This window comes from Juglans regia, chromosome 4 (genome assembly GCF_001411555.2).
Source record: "Juglans regia cultivar Chandler chromosome 4, Walnut 2.0, whole genome shotgun sequence".
Taxonomy (NCBI): Eukaryota; Viridiplantae; Streptophyta; class Magnoliopsida; order Fagales; family Juglandaceae; genus Juglans; species Juglans regia.
Window position 1 is genome coordinate 27,582,861 of NC_049904.1, and position 19,040 is coordinate 27,601,900.

At 37.2% G+C, this 19,040-nt stretch overlaps 1 protein-coding gene across 1 annotated transcript; it reads right to left on the reverse strand.

Moving 5' to 3' along the window:
* Positions 1 to 313: 313 nt before the first annotated feature.
* LOC108982096 (starch synthase 3, chloroplastic/amyloplastic) lies at positions 314 to 19,040 on the reverse strand. The gene is made up of 16 exons (XM_018953379.2): positions 18,699 to 19,040; positions 18,124 to 18,187; positions 16,698 to 18,032; positions 15,768 to 15,982; positions 15,077 to 15,347; positions 13,992 to 14,167; positions 13,485 to 13,592; positions 8,263 to 8,372; positions 7,354 to 7,459; positions 6,062 to 6,232; positions 3,827 to 3,955; positions 3,561 to 3,743; positions 3,091 to 3,222; positions 2,862 to 2,973; positions 1,528 to 1,651; positions 314 to 739 (listed from the first exon to the last, which is right to left on the reverse strand). Exons 1-16 carry the CDS (start codon positions 18,822 to 18,824, stop codon positions 610 to 612), a joined length of 3,492 nt encoding a protein of 1,163 aa, XP_018808924.2. The 5' UTR covers positions 18,825 to 19,040; the 3' UTR covers positions 314 to 609.

Below are 19,040 nucleotides of genomic sequence, written 5' to 3' on the forward strand. Positions count from 1 at the left end.
GACAATTTTTTCGTTTGTTTTCATAAAACTTCTTAACTCATCTCATCTAATTTAATTAGTATAATTTTTCTAAATTTTTTTCATAAAATAAAATAAACAATTCAACTTTTTTAAATCTCAAAACAAAAATAATATTAAAAAAATATATTCTAATAATATTTTATTTAATTTTTAACTTTTATCTCATATCATCTGTAAAAACAAACAAGGCCGAAAAGGAATCCATATCGTTTGCTCTGTTCTTTTCATGTTGTCCATGAACGGAGGAGCACTAGATAAATCCCATTCAAATTCAGACTCTTTCTGCAATTGCTAAATCTGAGAAAATAACTTCCATTTTGCCTCTTTATTTTCATAATCCACCGTTTTGGCATGAACTGATAATGATCAAGAAATTACTGTTCGGTACAAAGGTGGATGAAGCTAATCTATTGTTGTATCTGCACAACAATGGATGAACCATTTTTAACTCTACATCGTTTCACCTTGCATTATTCTGACTATGATGAATTATGTGAAAGTTGATAAACCTTCTAATGGAAACCTGTACAAAAACGTGAAAGAACATTGAATTGCATCACTCTCTCCATGACTAATCAATTTCTTGTTTCACTTGCGTGCTGCATGGTAAAGCTCCATGTACTCAAGAGCAGGCCGGTTCCAAGACCAGTCTTGCTCCATCACTCTCTTGCACAATGAGTTAAACCAATCCCGTCTATCGTACCAAGCAGAGATTGCCCTGAAAAACCATTTCTAAGTGAGTATCCCTTGAAGGAAAACAAGAGCATAAATACGTGCAGACAACTCAAAACAAGTCCTACTTGAAAATCCGTGGATGTTAGTTTGGGAGTCAGAAACTTCAATAGATTTAAGAACTTTCAATCAATGAATAGGGCTGTGTCCCTCTCACTATGCTTCAATCAAGTCAGATTGGGCATAAGTGCATATGTTCAGAGTCAGTCCAAGAAGAAATCCAAACCAAACCAGGCTCCCGCTATCCACAGTCCACACTTCCCTAATTTGTTTTGTTTTGTTTTCTTTACTTTTGCTTTTTGCAGTTAATTTTATTTGGTTTCTAGGATTTGTTTTGGAACCTATTTGGCACTAATCTTGTATCCTTTGTTGTTTTCGTGTGTGGGCTCCGATCATCCACTCTAACTCTGAGAAGGCGAAGTGGAGTCAAAGTTGGCTTCTTCTCAGGGTGGGAATTAAAGCGCAAAAGATCTCCTACTTGATTCAGAATTGGGGTCCGGAGTTGGAGCCCAGCCCTATCAATGAGGAAAATTACCCTATGAATAAAGAAAATCGATAGGGTGGGTTATATTTAATTGTTTATATGCCACAGACACCTGTCAAAAGCCCTATGTCCACACTCACCAATCAAAACATTTTTTTTTAAAACCTATAAAAAAGCCCTATGTCCACACTCTGGTCATACGCTAATCAACAAAGACACGTGCATTTGGAAACTAATAATTAAGAAAAAAAACACATTTTCCGAGTCATTAGCAATACAAATCGACTCACCTATCGAGAGCATAATCAACACCAGCAGCATCAGCTCCATCAAAATTGAATCCATTTGTTTCAAGACCTTGTGCTTGGGCTCTCTCAGTATCATGGTCAACATCAAATACAGTGTCATGAAGTCCTAGAAAAGAAATAACATGAAGATGGGTAGTTAAATATACCTTCTTTTTTTTTTAGGTAATTGGAAATTTTATCAATAACAAAGAATACGCAAAGTCTTAGTACACAAGATGAATACAAGAGAAGATACCCATTGAAAGCTTAGTCCATTGAAAGCCACAATCCAAGCATACAGGAAAGATACGATAAAAAAGGAGAAAAGATAAGCCCGTTAAAGTGTATGGAAGCCGTCCAAAGGAAGATAGTGTAGAAGGAGAAAGTTTTGAGCTCACTGCAAATTCCTCAATACAATTATCTATTTTTCATATGAAAAGCAAAAAGGAGAGATGAATACTACTCCAAATATGTATGAATTCCAAAAGTCTACATGTAACGCATGAAAGAATACTAACACTATCCCATCCTTCAAACCACCCACCCTCTCCCAACCTCACATACACTCGCAAAAAGTAAAACAGGAGGGATGGAAGGGAAATGGTATTGTCCATAACATGAACTGAAACTCTGAAAACATAGTCAGAATAAGATCCAGCGTGTTTCGGAAATTAAAAAGGTTAAAATTGCTTTACACTTGTGAGAAACATTTCAATCAAATAGTGAAAATCAGCTTTGCTATGGAGCTTAGCTGACATATCTTTTTTTTTATATATAAGTAGCATAGCTGACATATCTTTTAAAGCAAAAGGCACATTTTGGCATGTTGTAAAGAAATTATATGCAATGTTTTGAAAAATAACATAGGAACTAGTTGCCATGGCAGCTGTCAGTGAACTAACAATATGAAAATCTAAAGCTGTTACGAAGTAGATCAACAATGTTCTCCAAGCCACACATTCAATCCCCTTCATGGGCAGACCCACCCAACAACTATAAACCAAATGAAGCAATTAGCAAGTGGACCAACAATAAATATTAAGTCCAACGGAAATTTTTATATTAGGGTCTTAGGCAAAGTAAAAAAAAAAATTAAATTGCCTACATGCTGAGACAATTGTTCAATCCCATGCCTCACTTCAGTGCAAAGGTAATTTGAGCAGATCGGTGATTTAAAAACTTGAGGTATGTGCTAACATGACCATGATGTTGGAAATTTAAGTGAACACTAAAAATAACAAGAGATCATACATCTCAAAGCGCCTCAGCAACAAAGACAACATAAACACATGGCTGAGTGATTCAACAGTGTGATAAGAGACAAGGTTTGTACACACCTCCAGTTTTTCGAACAACTGGTATTGAACCATATCTCATTGCTATGAGCTGGGTCAGTCCGCATGGCTCAAAAATTGAAGGGACTAGAATGAAATCAGCACCAGCATATATCTATCACAAGCCCAAAGGCATCAGTAATTTCCGGGGTGATATTTCAGATCTTAGGGATGACCATGAATCCAGTCAAGAAACAAAGAAGTTAAACATTTGAGTTCAGGGGAAACATACCAAATGGGAGAGAGGCTCGTCATATGTTAAGCAAAGGCGAGCACGGCCACAATGGGTAGAGTGCAGCTGATTCGCCAAATTTACAAAATCATTCTGAATACGAGGATCTGGGGCTGAACCAAGCAATACAACCTGCATTTATATGTTCCATCAGAGCAGACAAGGAATTTGAACCAAAGAAAGTATACAGGGAAATCACGATACAGTAATTGGTTCTTAACAAGAACCAGTTCAAACTATACAGTAAAGTTAGCCTTAATGACAGACATTAAAACTGTGTCATTATCTGATTATCTGACAACATCATAGATAATAGAGGGGAAGGTTGGGGGGGGGGGAGTATATAAGGGATGGTGTCATGTACAATTTTTGCAAGCTGAGAGGAAAGTCTAGACGAGATTGGATATTCATAGCACAGACCAATCAACTAAGTTCAAATTAAAAACACATGGAAAAATAAGATGGATGACCTGTCCGTTGCGATCTAAGGTTCGCCAGATGGCATGCTTAATGAGATGAATTCCTTTCTGATGTGTTAAGCGAGTTATAACTCCTACTAACGGGAGATCAGTTTTTTTCAAACCAAGCCTTTCTTGCAAGGCTTCCTTGGCAGCTCGTTTGCCTTCAATAACATTTTCTGATGTGTATGATATCTGGAATAAATGTGTGTTATGATATAAATTAGCCATAAATGTAAAACTTGTGCAGGTTGAGAGAGAGAAAGTAATCCACTTACAGGAATGAATTTATCATTATATGGATCCCATATATCAGGGTCTATTCCATTTAATATACCATGGAACTTGTAGAGATGAGGAGCAATTGAGGGGTTTCCAGCAACCTCCTTTGAGTAAGTGTGGGATACCTGCAGATGCAAACATAGCTAACTTAGATGCTACCAACCAAAATAGGAATAAGAAGTACAAACCCCACTCAAATCAATACAAATCACGTCGTAGCTTTCCCCTTTTTAACATTATCCCTTAATCACTCAATAAAGTAATATACTGCAAGAGAATGAAAATTCAAATGCACGCCAACTAAAGAACAAAAAGCATTCCATTTCTATCAATTTGTGTACAGTATAAAGGGTCATATATCTGTTACTTAATTTGACTCCTTGGGAAATTTAACAAAATTCTGCACAATGATCTTGCAAGAATATTATTTCAAATAAATTTTCCGTTACAGCCTAGCAATCCTAATTTGAGCTCTCAAACCTTTATTGTTGTAAACTCAAATTACTTTAGTTTTGTCAATATTTATTAAAATAAATTTAAAATCGGTATATCTCTTCAAGAAAAGTGGGAACTTCTAATTTTGCAGTTCCATCTGATTGTGTCCAATTAAAACTGTAAGTAATTCTGAATTACTAACACCATACGTTTTCCCTGCTTAGATATCATTCGCTTTGATCTTCTCTGGAAGATCTATGATTCGGCAACAGAGAAAAGTGTAAGTTTGGAGCCCGCCAAGTATTCATGAACACTTCTCTTGATTTTGGGGATGGCTACTATGATAAGTCTCTGGCTTGGATGTATTAGTTGATGACGCCAGATCTTCTAATTAAGAAATGGAAGACTTTCAAGATCATGACCTGGATGAAGAATTCAGTGACATTGGTTGAACTGGACGAAGGAGAGCTGTAACAAGAAAAGCTGTTTTGGGCTCTTAAACTGGCCGTAATGCCCTTGGTTTAGCCAATTACATGGCACTTGTAATGCCTGTAACTTGAGAAAAGTCATAATCGCATAGGAATTGGAAGTGGCTAGAGTAGGGGCTGCTGGAGCAGCTGTAGATGCAGTTGATCCAGCAACAGATGATCTGTCTCTGCCACTCCTCACCAAATTGACAAAAGTCTAATCTAGTTTAGTGTTCTTGATTTTCAATGTCATAATTAAATTTATTAAATTAAAACTGTGCAATGCATAGCTGTGATGTGCAAGAATAACTAAATTTATCGAATTAAATAATCCTTCTAGTGCTGGTTGAGCTCACTTCCTCTTTCCTTGGATAGGGACACATACATCAAGAATATAGAAAAAATAAAGTTTGAATCACGCCTCAAGCAAGCGAACCATCTATGTAAGTTAGCCTGTTCTAAGTTATTATAAAATAAATATAACATTTAAGAAATTTTTAATGTTTGCATTTTGATCTCCAAAAGTTTGGTTGAGCAACTTGATTTTCAAAACCTCAGTAACTTTGCTTGAGCAAAAAGATGAGTCAAAAGCTATTTATATAAGAGAAATGCTAGTAGGTACAAGTCCCGAATAGACAAGCCCCGTGCAGGCCCTTTGTAAAAATGTGGGTCCCACTAAAAAATATTAGTTGATGCCATGACTTCGTAGAAACAAAACTCCTTGCTTTGAAAACCATAATGTGTGTGTGAATTTTAAATTGAATTACTATACTAATTGGACATTATTTTTTATTTTATAAGTAAAACTTAATGATAGAGTAATGTTATACACTATACTCCCATCCCATTTTTATCCCACTATGTAAGATGTGACACATTTATCACCATTGGATGATAAATGTGCCACATCTTACATAGTGGGATGAAAGTGAGATGGTAGTGTGGTGTATAGAATTTTCCATATAGATATAGATCAGTACAAAACCATCCCTGTTAGTTCAGCATGAATGCAATTACAGAGACAATTCATAGCAATAATTTAAACACCCTTTATTCCAACAAACATAACAGAACCACCAAAAATAATTTAGATAAAAAATAACAAACAACAATAAGTAAACAAAACTATAATAAATGACCCAGACCAATATAGGGATGAAAGAAGCATGTAAATATAACTTCTCAAATCTTAACGAAGTTCATGCATCCATTTGTTATAAAACTACATTAAAGTGATCAGAAGGGAGGAAATTGACTGGTAAAAATTCAGTACAAAAATGTACAAACTAGGTAGATCAAATAATCCTAAGAAATCTTAAGCTTGCTTACAGTTGTGGCCTTGTCGGTGTATGCCATGGCTTTCCCAATGAGGCCTGCCCCAAACTCAAGGTTGTGGATTGTGAAGACAACTCGAGCTTTACTGAGACTATAATGCATATAATGGTCCTTGAACAACCATGTAACCGGTGCACTTGACCAGTCATGGCAGTGGATTATATCCTGCCCATTATAAAACGATAACATTCAGGTTTTCCTTGCCTAGAAAAGGTTGACCTAATTTACAGAAAATGAGCATGCTCTAGCAGAAACAGAACCAAGCATTTTTGCAAAAGGTGATCTTGAAAATTGCCTACACAAGTTGATATCCACAACTATAGATTTATCTCATGTAATTCAGTTGTTGTTTTCCACCTTTGATTTTTCAACTTAGCACCAAACATGCCTATATACATTCATACATATGTACATAGACACATGTACAGCAATGAATTAAATAAGAAATTTGGTTATTTGGCAATAATGGTAGTAGGGGTGATAAGTCGGACCGAACGGACTGACCGGACCGACCGTTTTGGTCCGGACCGACCGTTTTGGTCCGGACCGGACCGGACCGAGACTTAGACCGGTCCGGTCCGGTCCACATTTTAGAGGACCGAAAACATTCAGTCCGGTCCACGATTTTTTCAGACCAGACCGGACCGAATGAAAAATAAATAAAAAATATATTTTTTATATATATTTTATATATAATAATTGTACAATTAACAATATAAATTTTTAAATATATTATTAATATTTGTTAATATTCTATAAATAACAATATTTTATATATATCATCATCTAACCTATCACTATTAACAATATAAAATTTTAAATATGCTATTAACACTTGTTAATATTCTACGAATTAATAAATATATAATATCAATTAGTTAATTATATAGTAATTATATAAATTAATAATATAATTTTCATCTAATTTATTATTATTGACCATATAAAATATTTTTTTATTGAGTTTGTTACATAATCCACATTAATAAGTCACTTAATTTAATTTAGTATTTTAAATAAATTTTCTTTATTAATTATTTAAAAAAAAAAAAAAAAAAATAGGCCGGACCGGACCGGACCGTTTGCAGCCCTAAATGGTAGGCAAAACTGGAAGGTGGAATAATTGGAACTTCATACTCTCTCTCTCTCTTCAAAATACACCAATGAATATTCTCAATTTAGCATCAATGAAATACACAAACCAAGTTTCACCATTAACAAAAGCAAATGATTAAATTGCTTGAGTAAACCAAATAAATGAAAGAACTTGTAATCAAAGAGCTTACGGGATGAAATCCGCTTTGGAGTAGAAATTCAAGAGCAGAATGGCAGAAGAAACCAAACCTCTCTGCATCATTCCTACAGCCATATATGCAACCTGCCCCAAAAAATCTGCAAGAAAAACAATTGCATCAAGAAATCAGGTAAAATGGAGTTTGTTGAAGGAGACCGTGCATGAGAGTTAAATGTTGCAAAATGAAGAAAACAGGTTCTGAGCAGAATAGCATAAACTAAATTCTGCAAAACAGGGCCCTAATTATAATTGCAGTCCCCAAAATGAAGAAAATAAGGTTAAAACAGACAACTGAAGATGAAATTTGTACCCCGTATCATTGTGGTGAGCAAACAAAAAATATTTTCAGTATAAGTGGTAATGAGGTCAAAAACAGGTGATTCCAATATTGTTGAAATGTTGGCATAAGGGGCAACTTTAAACAATGGTTCTTTGAAGATCATATGGTTAGGAGTCTAAAACACACTTCAAGTTACCACATTCATTCTAGATTTGGGTGTGCTCCTTACTATAATTTTGACACATAACAACTTCTTGGTACATCAAGAGAGTGGCATACTGCCTCGAAGAAACAATTAAGCTGCGAGTCGCTATTCAGGTGTTTGATCATAACCCCTAGAGAAAATTAGTTATATCAAGGTCACTCAATTATCTGTACCAGTATGAGTGAAGAAAATAAAAAGAAATGAAGAATTAATACTTGTATGATTTAAAGGAATATAATCCCCTGAAATGCAAGTATGCAGAGCAAAAGGTGAAAATACCTATAGCCATAAGTACCAGTAGAATATATCAAGTAAACAACATAGCACTCAAAGAAAGAAAAAAGAGTACACAACATTCCACAAAAAAATAAAAATAAAAATAAAAAAATAAAAGTGTAGCAGGAAAACAGTATTACCCATTTAGGGGCTCCAAAAAGTAGACGGAAAGGCCTTCCACATTCCCAAACCATACTTTAATTTCAGTCCCACCCCAGGAATAGCTTCTGCGATACTGAAAGTTCTTCACCTATATCACAGTACACAATTTCATAAATAATATATTGATTTCAACATGGTACTCACTTCTGAGGTTGAATAAATAAAAAGAACCTATAATGTAGGAACAAAGTGCAGAGATGGCACAATATATGTAATTATAAACACCAAAAACATTCAAAATAGTTACAACATGTATATGTAGGAAGTTTCTAATAAGCATTTCTTACTCGTTAGGGAAAAAAATGTATATTCATGAAATGCCAGATAGTAGAGAGATGAATTAGGAAAAATAAGTAAAAACCCATGTTATTAGCCTATGAATCAAACGCATTTCTCCAATAAATTCCAATCACAACAACACATGCTTCGATCATCACCCCAAAATTGTGTCAATTTGATCTGAATACCCTTTCTAGAGGGTTTGCTTTCAATCTATATGAGAGGTTTACACAATTGTTGCCAAATTTCCAGTGCCTAATCTGCTATACAAGGTAAGTATTTACATCCTAATTGACAGTTATGTATAATCTCATTTTGAAGGAAAGTATCTATCTATAAAGGAAAGTATTACTAAAAATACAATAATTAAGCCTAAATCATATCTCCGTAACATCCCCCCTCAAATTGATGTTGGGAGATCTAGAAGCATCAATTTTCAATCAAGAATTGATGTCGATGCCGAGGAAGAGCTTTAATGAAGATGTCAGCCGTTTGAAGTGTAGTGGAAATGTGAGGAAGAGTAATCACATGCTTGTCAAAAGCTTCACGAATGGAATGAGCTTCGATGTGTTTCGTACGCTCATGAAAAACAGGATTAGCGGCGATCTGAATAGCACTGGTATTATCAACATGGAGAGGAGTGGAATGAAGCTGATGAAATCCAAGTTCACCCAATAACCTACAAACCACGTGATCTTAGAGCAAGCGGAAATCATAGCACGATACTCCAACTCGGTGGAGGACTTGGAAACTCTGTCTTGCTTCTTACTCTTCCAAGAAATAAGTGCATTGCCTAAGAACATGCACCACCCTGTAACAGAGCGACGAGTATCTGCACAACCAGCCCAATCAGCATCACTATACCCTACCAACTATAAAGAAGACTCCTTAGGAAAGAATAACTCGAGATTAGGGGTGCCCTTTAGATAGCAGATAATGCGGCAGACAGCGGCTAAATAAAGATGTCTGGGAGCTTGCATAAATTGACTGACTTGTTGCACAGCAAAAGAAATGTCAGAGCGAGTAATTGTCAAGTAATTCAAACTCCCAACAAGCTTCTGATACAAGGATAGATCTGATAGAAGCTCGCCTTTTTCCTGACGAAACTTGAGATTTACCTCTAAGGGAGTAAGAACAGAGTTACCCAATTGGAGACCAACCAAAGATATCACTTCTTGCGTATATTTGTGCTGGTGTAACAAGTTACCAGTCGGAGTAAGCCGCACCTCACAGTAGTCATTTTGGCTACAGGTACAAATGTTTCTTTATAATCAATACCATACTCATGACAATTCCTAAGAGCCACGAGAGGGGCCTTATATCTATCCAGTGAACCACCAAACTTAAACTTGACTAAGTACACCCATTTACAACCAATAGGTTTGACATCAGAGGGACAAGCCACAATATCCCAGGTGTGATTTTCTTGAAGAGTTTGGATCTCTTCTTGCATGGTTTGTCACCAACATGCATGGGTGGCTGCCTGAGCATAAGAGTGAGGAACAAAAATAGTGTCGAGAATCATAGTAAGCAAGGTATGAGGAAAACCATACCCATCTGGTACATGTGTAACTCTGGTGGAGCGTCAAGGTCTAGGAACCGCGGGAACAGATGACGGATTAGTGTCCGGGAAGGGGCGTTGCAGAGGGTGGAAGATGTTGATGATACACAATACCTGGTTTATACCTCTCAATAGAAGAAGACACATCATCAAAAGCAGGTAAACGAGCAATAGGAGGATCAGAAATAACCTGAGATTGAAAGAAATATTGATTTTCAAATAAAATCACATTTCAAGAGATCCGAAATTTGTTTGCACGAGCATCATAACAAACAAACCCTTTCTAAGTAGGACTATAGCCCATAAAGGCACATGTGACAGACTGGGCAACAAGCTTGTGACGATCAACGGGTAGCAGATGAACAAAACAAGCACACCCAAAAGTATGAAATGATTGATACTCGAGATATACCAAATAATCGAGAGTAAGGAGAATCATAATTTAGAGTGACAGTAGGCAGACGATTGATCAAATAGACAACAATAGATAAACCTTCTACCCAAAACTTAGAAGGCACAGAAGAATCAATCAACAAAATACGAATAACATCTAAGAGATGACGATTCTTACGCTCAACAACCCCATTTTGTTTATGTGTATAAGGACAAAAACGTTGGGAAATGATCCCTTTTTGCTCGAGATAAGTCTGGAAAGAATGAGACATGTACTCCCCCCCGGAGTTGGAGCGTAAAGTTTTGATACAAGTACCAAACTGCGTCTTAACAAGCGCAACAAATTTTTGAAAGAGAGAACACGTCAGCTTTAAAATAGAGAAAATCTATTCAAGTGAATTGACTATAATCAACGATAAACGTCACAAAATAACGATACTAACCATGAGAAATAACAGGACTCGCACCCCAAACATCAATATGCACAATCTCAAAACATGTAGAAGCACGGCTACCATGCATAGGAAAAGGTAAAGTTTTACTTTTACCAAGACGACAAGTAGCACAATCAAAAGAGACCGTAGAAGAAGAAAACGAATTTTTATTGTCCAAAAAATCATGTTTCATAAGATGAGTCAAGGCAACAGAATTAGGGTGATCCAATTTCTTATGCCAGACTTCACTATTATTGGTAGTAATTGTACAAGCAAGAGAAACAACATGAGGAATAGAAAACTGTAAAGGAAATAAACTTCGTCCCACTTTAAGGCCATTCGCGATTACCATTCCCGACACCTGATCCTGCGCAAGACAACCACCACGAGAGAAATGAACATCACAGTTATTATCCACCAATTGGCCAACAGAAATCAAATTGGTAGATAATCCATGAGAGACAAAAATATGGCAAAACGACGAGCCCAAATTACCAACAGCAGTAATAGGAAGAGTACTGCCATCAGCAATTTGAATACTTTGTGTGCCTCCATACTTACGAACACCTTGGAGACTCATCGTGCTACCAGTCATATGATTAGAGGCACCCGAATCAACAATCCAAGAAGAAGTTGAGTTAGTACCCATACCTTGCAGGCCTAAAGCCGTAAAAGTAGACACAATCATCTGTTGTACCATTGCTGGTGTGAGAACAAATGAGTTAAAAGCTTACGATGGGGGGTGCAGAAGAAGAGGATTGAACAGAAGCCTAAAAAACTTGGGATTGGCGATTTTGAGGCCGCACTCGACAGTCCTTGATGATATGACCTTTTTTCTTGCAGTAGTTACAAACTTTCTTAGGGCAATTGCGGGCAATATGGCCAAACTCCTTGCAACTGAAACACTGCAACTTATTCCTCCCTCTCCCTTGTGCTGCATAGGCTACATTAACAGTTTCAGAAATCATACCTATCTGAGTGGATAACCGTTGTTCTTCACACAATAAGTTTCCCAAACAAATATCCAAAGAAGGAACCGGATTACGGTTCAATAAGGCAGCCCGGACAGGTTCAAATTCAGGCCGAAGTTTCATCAGGAATTGGTCGCGTTGACTCTCAACATGAACCACTTGAAGAGCCGCTAGTGCCGCCAGGGGAACCTTAGCATGAACGATTGCAGAATACTCGCTCCAGAGATTTATAAAACTGGAATAAAATTATTCAATGGTCAAATTACCTTGACTGTAATTACTAATTTCCAACTCCAATTGGAACTTCCGAGCATTGTGATCTTGGTGGTAAATATGGTGGTAGCAAAACAATGAAGATTGGTCACAAGATGGGGCTCAATTGTCCCCAACAGCCAAGAGACCACCTTAGCATCCTTGACCTCCCATTATGCAAATTCCTTTTCATCAGTGGGAGCTTTTGCAAAACTATCAATATGATTTGATAATTCTTTGCCTTTCAAAAACATCTTAAACTGAAATTCCCAAGTAGGAGAATTCTTCCCAGTAAAATGAACAATAGTATTCTCGATATACATGATGAAGGGCACGTAGAAAAATAGTAGCAAACAGCCCAATTAACAGCAATAAACCAAGGCAGGCATGGCAAAGGAAACAAACAGATGGCCCAAGTTTTGATACCTGCCCAGAAAAATAATCAGCAAACCAACGTGCCGATAGCACACAGAGAACACTTCGAACCAAACACCGTTGTCAGCCACCACAGAAGTGGTCAACCACCACACAGTCACCACTAGAGACTGCCAACAGACTCAGAGATGCGCAGCCACCACGAAAAACCACCGAGAGACGTAGCCCGCAACAAAGAACAGAGAACTTGCCAAACCGAGAACACCCACAGAAGATGCCGACAGATACCAAAACGTCGAACCCACATGTTAGAACACCACAGACAGCTCCGACTCCCAACCGAGAACAACCAAAGCAAGAAAATCTTGCAGAAATAGAGAAGAAAAAAAATTCTTCCCGTCACACACGAGTGATTAAGACCACAGCTGAATATCGAGTAGGAGCTTTGGTACCATGTCATGAATACCCTTTCCAGAGGGTTTGCTTTCAATATATATAAGAGAGGTTACACAATTGTTGCTAGATTTCCAGTGTCTAATCTGCTATACAAGGAAAGTATTTACATCCTAATTGACAGTTATGTATAATCTAGCTACGAAGGAAAGTATCTATCTATAAAGGAAAGTATTACTAAAAACACAATAATTAAGCCTAAATCATATCTCCGTAACATAATCTAGCTATGAAGGAAAGTATCTATCTATAAAGGAAAGTATTACTAAAAATACAATAATTAATCCTAAATCATATCTCCGTAACAAATTGGACCTCCAAGAGAGAGAAAGCTAAAGCACATCATATGGGACGTACAGAGAGTGTGCTTTTTCTAGTCAGCCAAGAGAGAAAGATAAAAACCTTCAGAGACACCAACTTAACATCTTGCACAAAGAAGTCGTACATTAAATATAGACCAAGGCAATAGCAATGAAGCTTACATTGCTAAGGTTCAAACAGTCATACTTTGGAAGAATGATGTCCACAGTGTGGTTCAAATCCTGAACAGCACGAGATAGACTAGTGACAACATCACCAAGACCTCCAACCTGCAATGGATTTCATAAATGCCAGATAAAAACAAAATTATACCAAGGATACCAGTTTGGATCACAAAGATACTATATGCAGACGACATATTTATAAGAGAGTAGGGTTAAGAAAGATGAAATATCACCATCCTTTAGAAACAGGAAGCAGATAAATTGGGCAAACATTACACTGCCTAGGCTCACTTTGTCCCTGTCAGTTTGGACATTTCACATTGAAAAAGGAAACTAGGAGTGCCTTTCCATACCTTTTTCATTTCAGTTAAAGTGCTCATTTAACAACCCTAAACTCTCTTCCTTAAGTACAGAGAATTTGAGAGGTTTCTGTTGCAATCAATGAGCATTTGCCATAAAAAACTTGCAAGGCGATAACGAGAAGGAGCCACAAAACATCCTTACCTTTGCAATGGGGGCCATTTCAACAGAAATATGAACTATGTGCATTGGTGGCTCCTTGGCAATTCCCTTAAACACGGGTATGTGGTAATCCATGCCATTCTTGTTGTCAAAAATTCCACCTTCTTCCTTTTCAGAGAATACGAAGTCCATCACGTATGCATCCAGTGGAACGTTGACTGCAAGAGCAGAATAAATGATACATTTGCCTAAAAAAATATATATAAAAATTTCCCCCCTGCATTCAGAACAGAGTGATCCGTGCATGTGACATGATGGTGCATGCCATTGCATACTGTCATATTTTGCTAATAGATGAATAATTAGCCTCTGTAAGTTGTACCTATGCTTTAATATTCAGGTTGAAGAAAGATCTCTTGTCATCACTGGATATGAATACTATTAATCCAATTGAATCAAATTTTGGAGCATTGATCATGATTTTTGTGATGATAGAACTGTTACACCAAATCAAGGAATACACCACAAACTAGGGGTAGAGACCAGCAAATTCAAAAATATAAACACCTTTCATAGTGTCAAAATCCAAAAGTGTGCCAGAAGGATCTAAATCATCTTATGAACGAAAATCTATGAGTCATGCAAGAATGGGACCTCCAAAATGGATGTTGATTTTATCATCATGGTGGCATCTTGACCTTAAGATATCTTAGACTTGCACAGATACAGCTGAGGAAACGGGTTAGGAAAAGCGTATGTTGAACACTAAAAAAGCAAGAAATGTTACTATTTACTCTATTGTGAATATTTTGGATTTACTAGGTTTTGTCATGTTCAAAATGTTGCCATTCTCAAGGTTATTTGACCTTAAGTTTAATGTGATTTGTGGATTACGTGCTGAATGCATGTGCAAAAGATTCATTCAACCCAAATAAATATGTTTCAAGACTTCCTTTAATATTCAAGAGAAACTGACACACTTGGGAAATCATTTGAACATCTTTGCCAGTGAATGTAGGTTTTTTAAAGCCCAACCAATTATATATTGGCATCGTGTGTGATTTCTGAATTTAACTACTCTCTATTTAGCACACAAACTAAAACATTTAAAACTCACATAAGCTTACCTGTGGTTTTTATATGAGTACCATTATCTGCAGGCAACATTCTTTGTGGTGACAATGGACCCTTGCGGTGGGTCCAACGGTTAAAGGAACCCCTGAACCAAACTTCTGATTTACCATTCAGAACTGTGTTTGCGGGATTATAGAAAACTGTAGCAGCGCTTCCTGCTTGAACATCAAGAGGCTCAGTGTAGACTATGTGCTTTTGGGACAACAAAAATCTTTTCAAAGTTCTTTCCTTTGTTTCGGCTTTCATAAGTGCAGTTCTTTCAGTCTGTGGCAGGAGAAGCACAGAGAGGAGAAGAATAAGAGGCAACATCAAAAGTTTTCAGAAAAGATAAATTACAATTAGTCTAAATTGAAGACAATGAATGATATCTCGGGCATCCATCTGTAACCTCATGGAATTAGCCCACAAATCCCACACTATAAATAAGGAGCACATACACTGGATGCAACCACCAGACCAGATATCAAGTTGGTGGTCCACATCCTCTGCATCTGAGCCACGATAACCAGTAGTCACCCAATATTTGTGTACACTATTCTTAGTTGTGCTTGCACTGAGAATAGAAAAAGAATGACCCAAGTATGCTTTATTCATTCAAGAAAGCAAGAGCTTGTATCTTCACTCTATTACATAGTGCAAAGTCCCAATCAAATAATTCTGGACAAAAGATTTTTCTAAACTGACCTTGGCACGTACAGCCTCTTCTCTTAACCTTCTCTCCTCCTGGAGTTTCCTAAATATCTGGTGTTCTTCCTCAGCCCAATACAGTTCTTCAGGAATGCCTTTTGGAACAATAGCATGGAAATCTTGGCGGTTGTTGTTATCATACACAATGGCATTCTGAGGTGGCCCATCAGCAAAAACCCAATCTAAGACAAGTGCTCGATCAGGTACAACAACTGCAAAAATTAAAGTTGCTCGCTATTATTTCTCTTAGAAGTTTATAACATGCAGTACCAATACCATAAGGGAAATCAACCCGATCCCTGAAAAATGCAAGAAAATATAAACAATCACCTCTCCCATAAGGTACCCATACCCAAGCAACTCGCTGCAAATTGAGGTTTGGCTGAAAATTATCACTCCTTGCCTTTAAATTCATGCAAAGTTTGACTCAAATGTGAAATAAAATGCATGGACATGGAAAAGGAGAGGGAAGTTTGAAAAGTAATTCCTAGCCTGGGTTTGTTAAATATATACTCCCTTGTGTGAAACACTTATCCTTCCTACATGTCTTTTGGTGTGTATGTGTGTGTGCGTGCGCCCATCTGCTCTGCTCTCTCTCTCTCTCTCTCTCTCTCTCTCATCTGACAGGGATCATATCACTCTCAAAGATTGGTATCATGCGTCCATGTTTGGAGTCACACAATTCATTTTTGACACCACCACCACGTTGAATGATATTTTGCATGTTTCGGATGTATGCGGTCCAAGAGGTCCCAGCAGGTAAGTGTAACAATGGATGGATGCCAACTGATGCCATCTTGGATGTTCACCTTATATTAGTCACTCCAACCAGATAATTTGAAGATAATGAAAGTGAAATATTAGAAAGAATAAAGAAAATAAATTTACTAACATACTTAGAAAAAATATATATTTACTAACACCTACCATCAGCATACCACCAGTCGCCATCCTTTTCTTCAGAATTGATAAGCATTTCAACAATGGACAATCCGCCCTTCCAATTGTTATGCCCCCCATGAATCCAAAGTTCCTTTGAGTGAGCAAGAGGGCCAGAGCTTTTATTATAATATAACCTTACCAGATCTTCACCTTTAAACCCACTAGGCTCTATGTACCAAACATTATCAATAGATCTTGTAGCCTTCTTCATCAATTCTTTCAAAACTTCCCGCATCCTTCCAGTCTTCTTCCTTGCTTGTGCTCTATCAGCTTCCCTTGCAGCTTTCTCTGCTGCTATTTGCCTCTGTTCCTCTTCTCTTCTTTCCCTTTCAGCTTGCTCCTTCGCAAGTTTCTCTAGTTCCTTGCGTTTTTCCTCAAGCAAGAAATCTTCAAATTCGTGCAGATCCATTCCACCTTCCACCATTATGCAGAAATCCTTTTCATCATTATTGTCATAGACATTTTGCCCATTGAAAAAGACAAAGTTGATCTTGTAGGCTTCCTTGGGAACATGAACTTGGCAAGACCACCAATCCCCATTAAGATGTGTTTTGCTCAACCTCACAGTAAACGATTTCCATCTCCAGTCATTAAAGGCTCCCATTATCAGAACATCAGGCTCATTATTTAAAGTGGAGAGGCTTCTATTAAGGAAAACTTCTATATCTTGATTAGGTTTCACCAGTGGCGGAAAAACAAAGAGTTTATTCCCTTTTAAGAAGTTTTCATCACCGAGCATCTCAATTTTCTCCTTCCGCAAATTTTCTTCCATCTGCAACCTCAATTTTAGAGAAGCTTCTTTGATCTTTTCATCAGTTTCATGTTTATCTTTTCTTGTGACATCACTCTTGGGAGCATCCAAGTCTCTTTCTTCCAAAGCCATTCCATCAGAAATGTTCTGAAAATCACTCTTTAAACCTGTTTCTGTCTTCCCTAACTCTGCCATATCCTCATCAACTCTAGATATACTTCCATTTTTCACCACTTGATTTTTCTGTGCTATAGCTGGTGATTTATTTGCTGATGATATTTCAGTGGCTTCCCCAATACTTTCATCCAATCTTTCTTCCTCCACTCTATCCTCTCGAGAATCTTCAAGAGGCACCTCTTCATCAGCATCAACTCTCATTTCAAGCGTACTCCTATTGGGGGCAACATGCTCGCTGGATGTTGGAGCAATTGAGACCTCTTTCTCTTCACTATCTCTTTGATTCCTCTTCTGAGTGCTTGTCCCTACTGGCGTTGTTGGCATGACTCCCTCTGGAGCAGGGGTTTTAGGCCTTGCACTTGATATCTTCTTTGGCCTCCTCCTTGAAAAATCTGCCGATAATGCAGAGCAAAAATTTAAAGAAATACAAAAAAGTCAAGATTTTAACTTTTAACCATAACAGAAAAGTGCCAGCTAGCAAACCTGCACTAGCAGTAATTTGAGATGAAACCCCAACTCCATGGCACTCTTTCGGCCACGAACAAGACTGAAACCAAAAGGCATAGCTCAAATACATTTAATATGAGAAGTAATTAACATTGCTACGTCCCTAATTTTGTATTTATACTTAGATTATCACCACGAGTAAGATATAGTTAATGCTCCAACAAATACTCAAAAAACGTAGTTAAATATGATCTTATATTTTTATTACACAGTATCAAATAGATGATAAAGACCCAGAAACGAGAAACACGAATTTCATCAACAAAGTTTTCAAATTAATCGATAACCCGATAAAGAGTTCCAGAAAACGAAACCTACCAATATCTAAACTCTCATTAGCAGAACTTGAACAAACAATTTACCATTATCCCATATCAGATTAATATAAATCCACAACATCTCTCGTTAAATAACCAGAAACTCTCACAAGGGTGCCATCAAAATCAAACACCACCCATTGGAACAAAGAGAAGAGAAAACACCAAGAAGATCCATGCATATGACATACATAATTATATGCACTGTAATGCATAAACATATAACCCAATTACCTGTGAAAAATGAGTGATTCTTCCATGAGGAAAGAACCCCAGAAACGGTTTGAGCTTGATGTGGCCCCTCTTATTGAACACTGTTCTGCTGCTGAGTGGCCTCTGTGCTAACGAAGCCACCTCCATAGCTGTTTCCCAGAATGGTCTTCAAGTTTGTTCTTCTTCTTCTTCTTGCAGTACAGTGACCACAATTTTTAATCAGCAAAAAAACATCCTCTGATTGATCATGGCAGATGATCGCTCTCGAAGTTTGTGCATTTCAAGATAATTAAACAACAACAAAAATCGAGATATTTATTTTATTGAATTCCAGCCAAACCGCATAAGTATTGTTCTAGAATT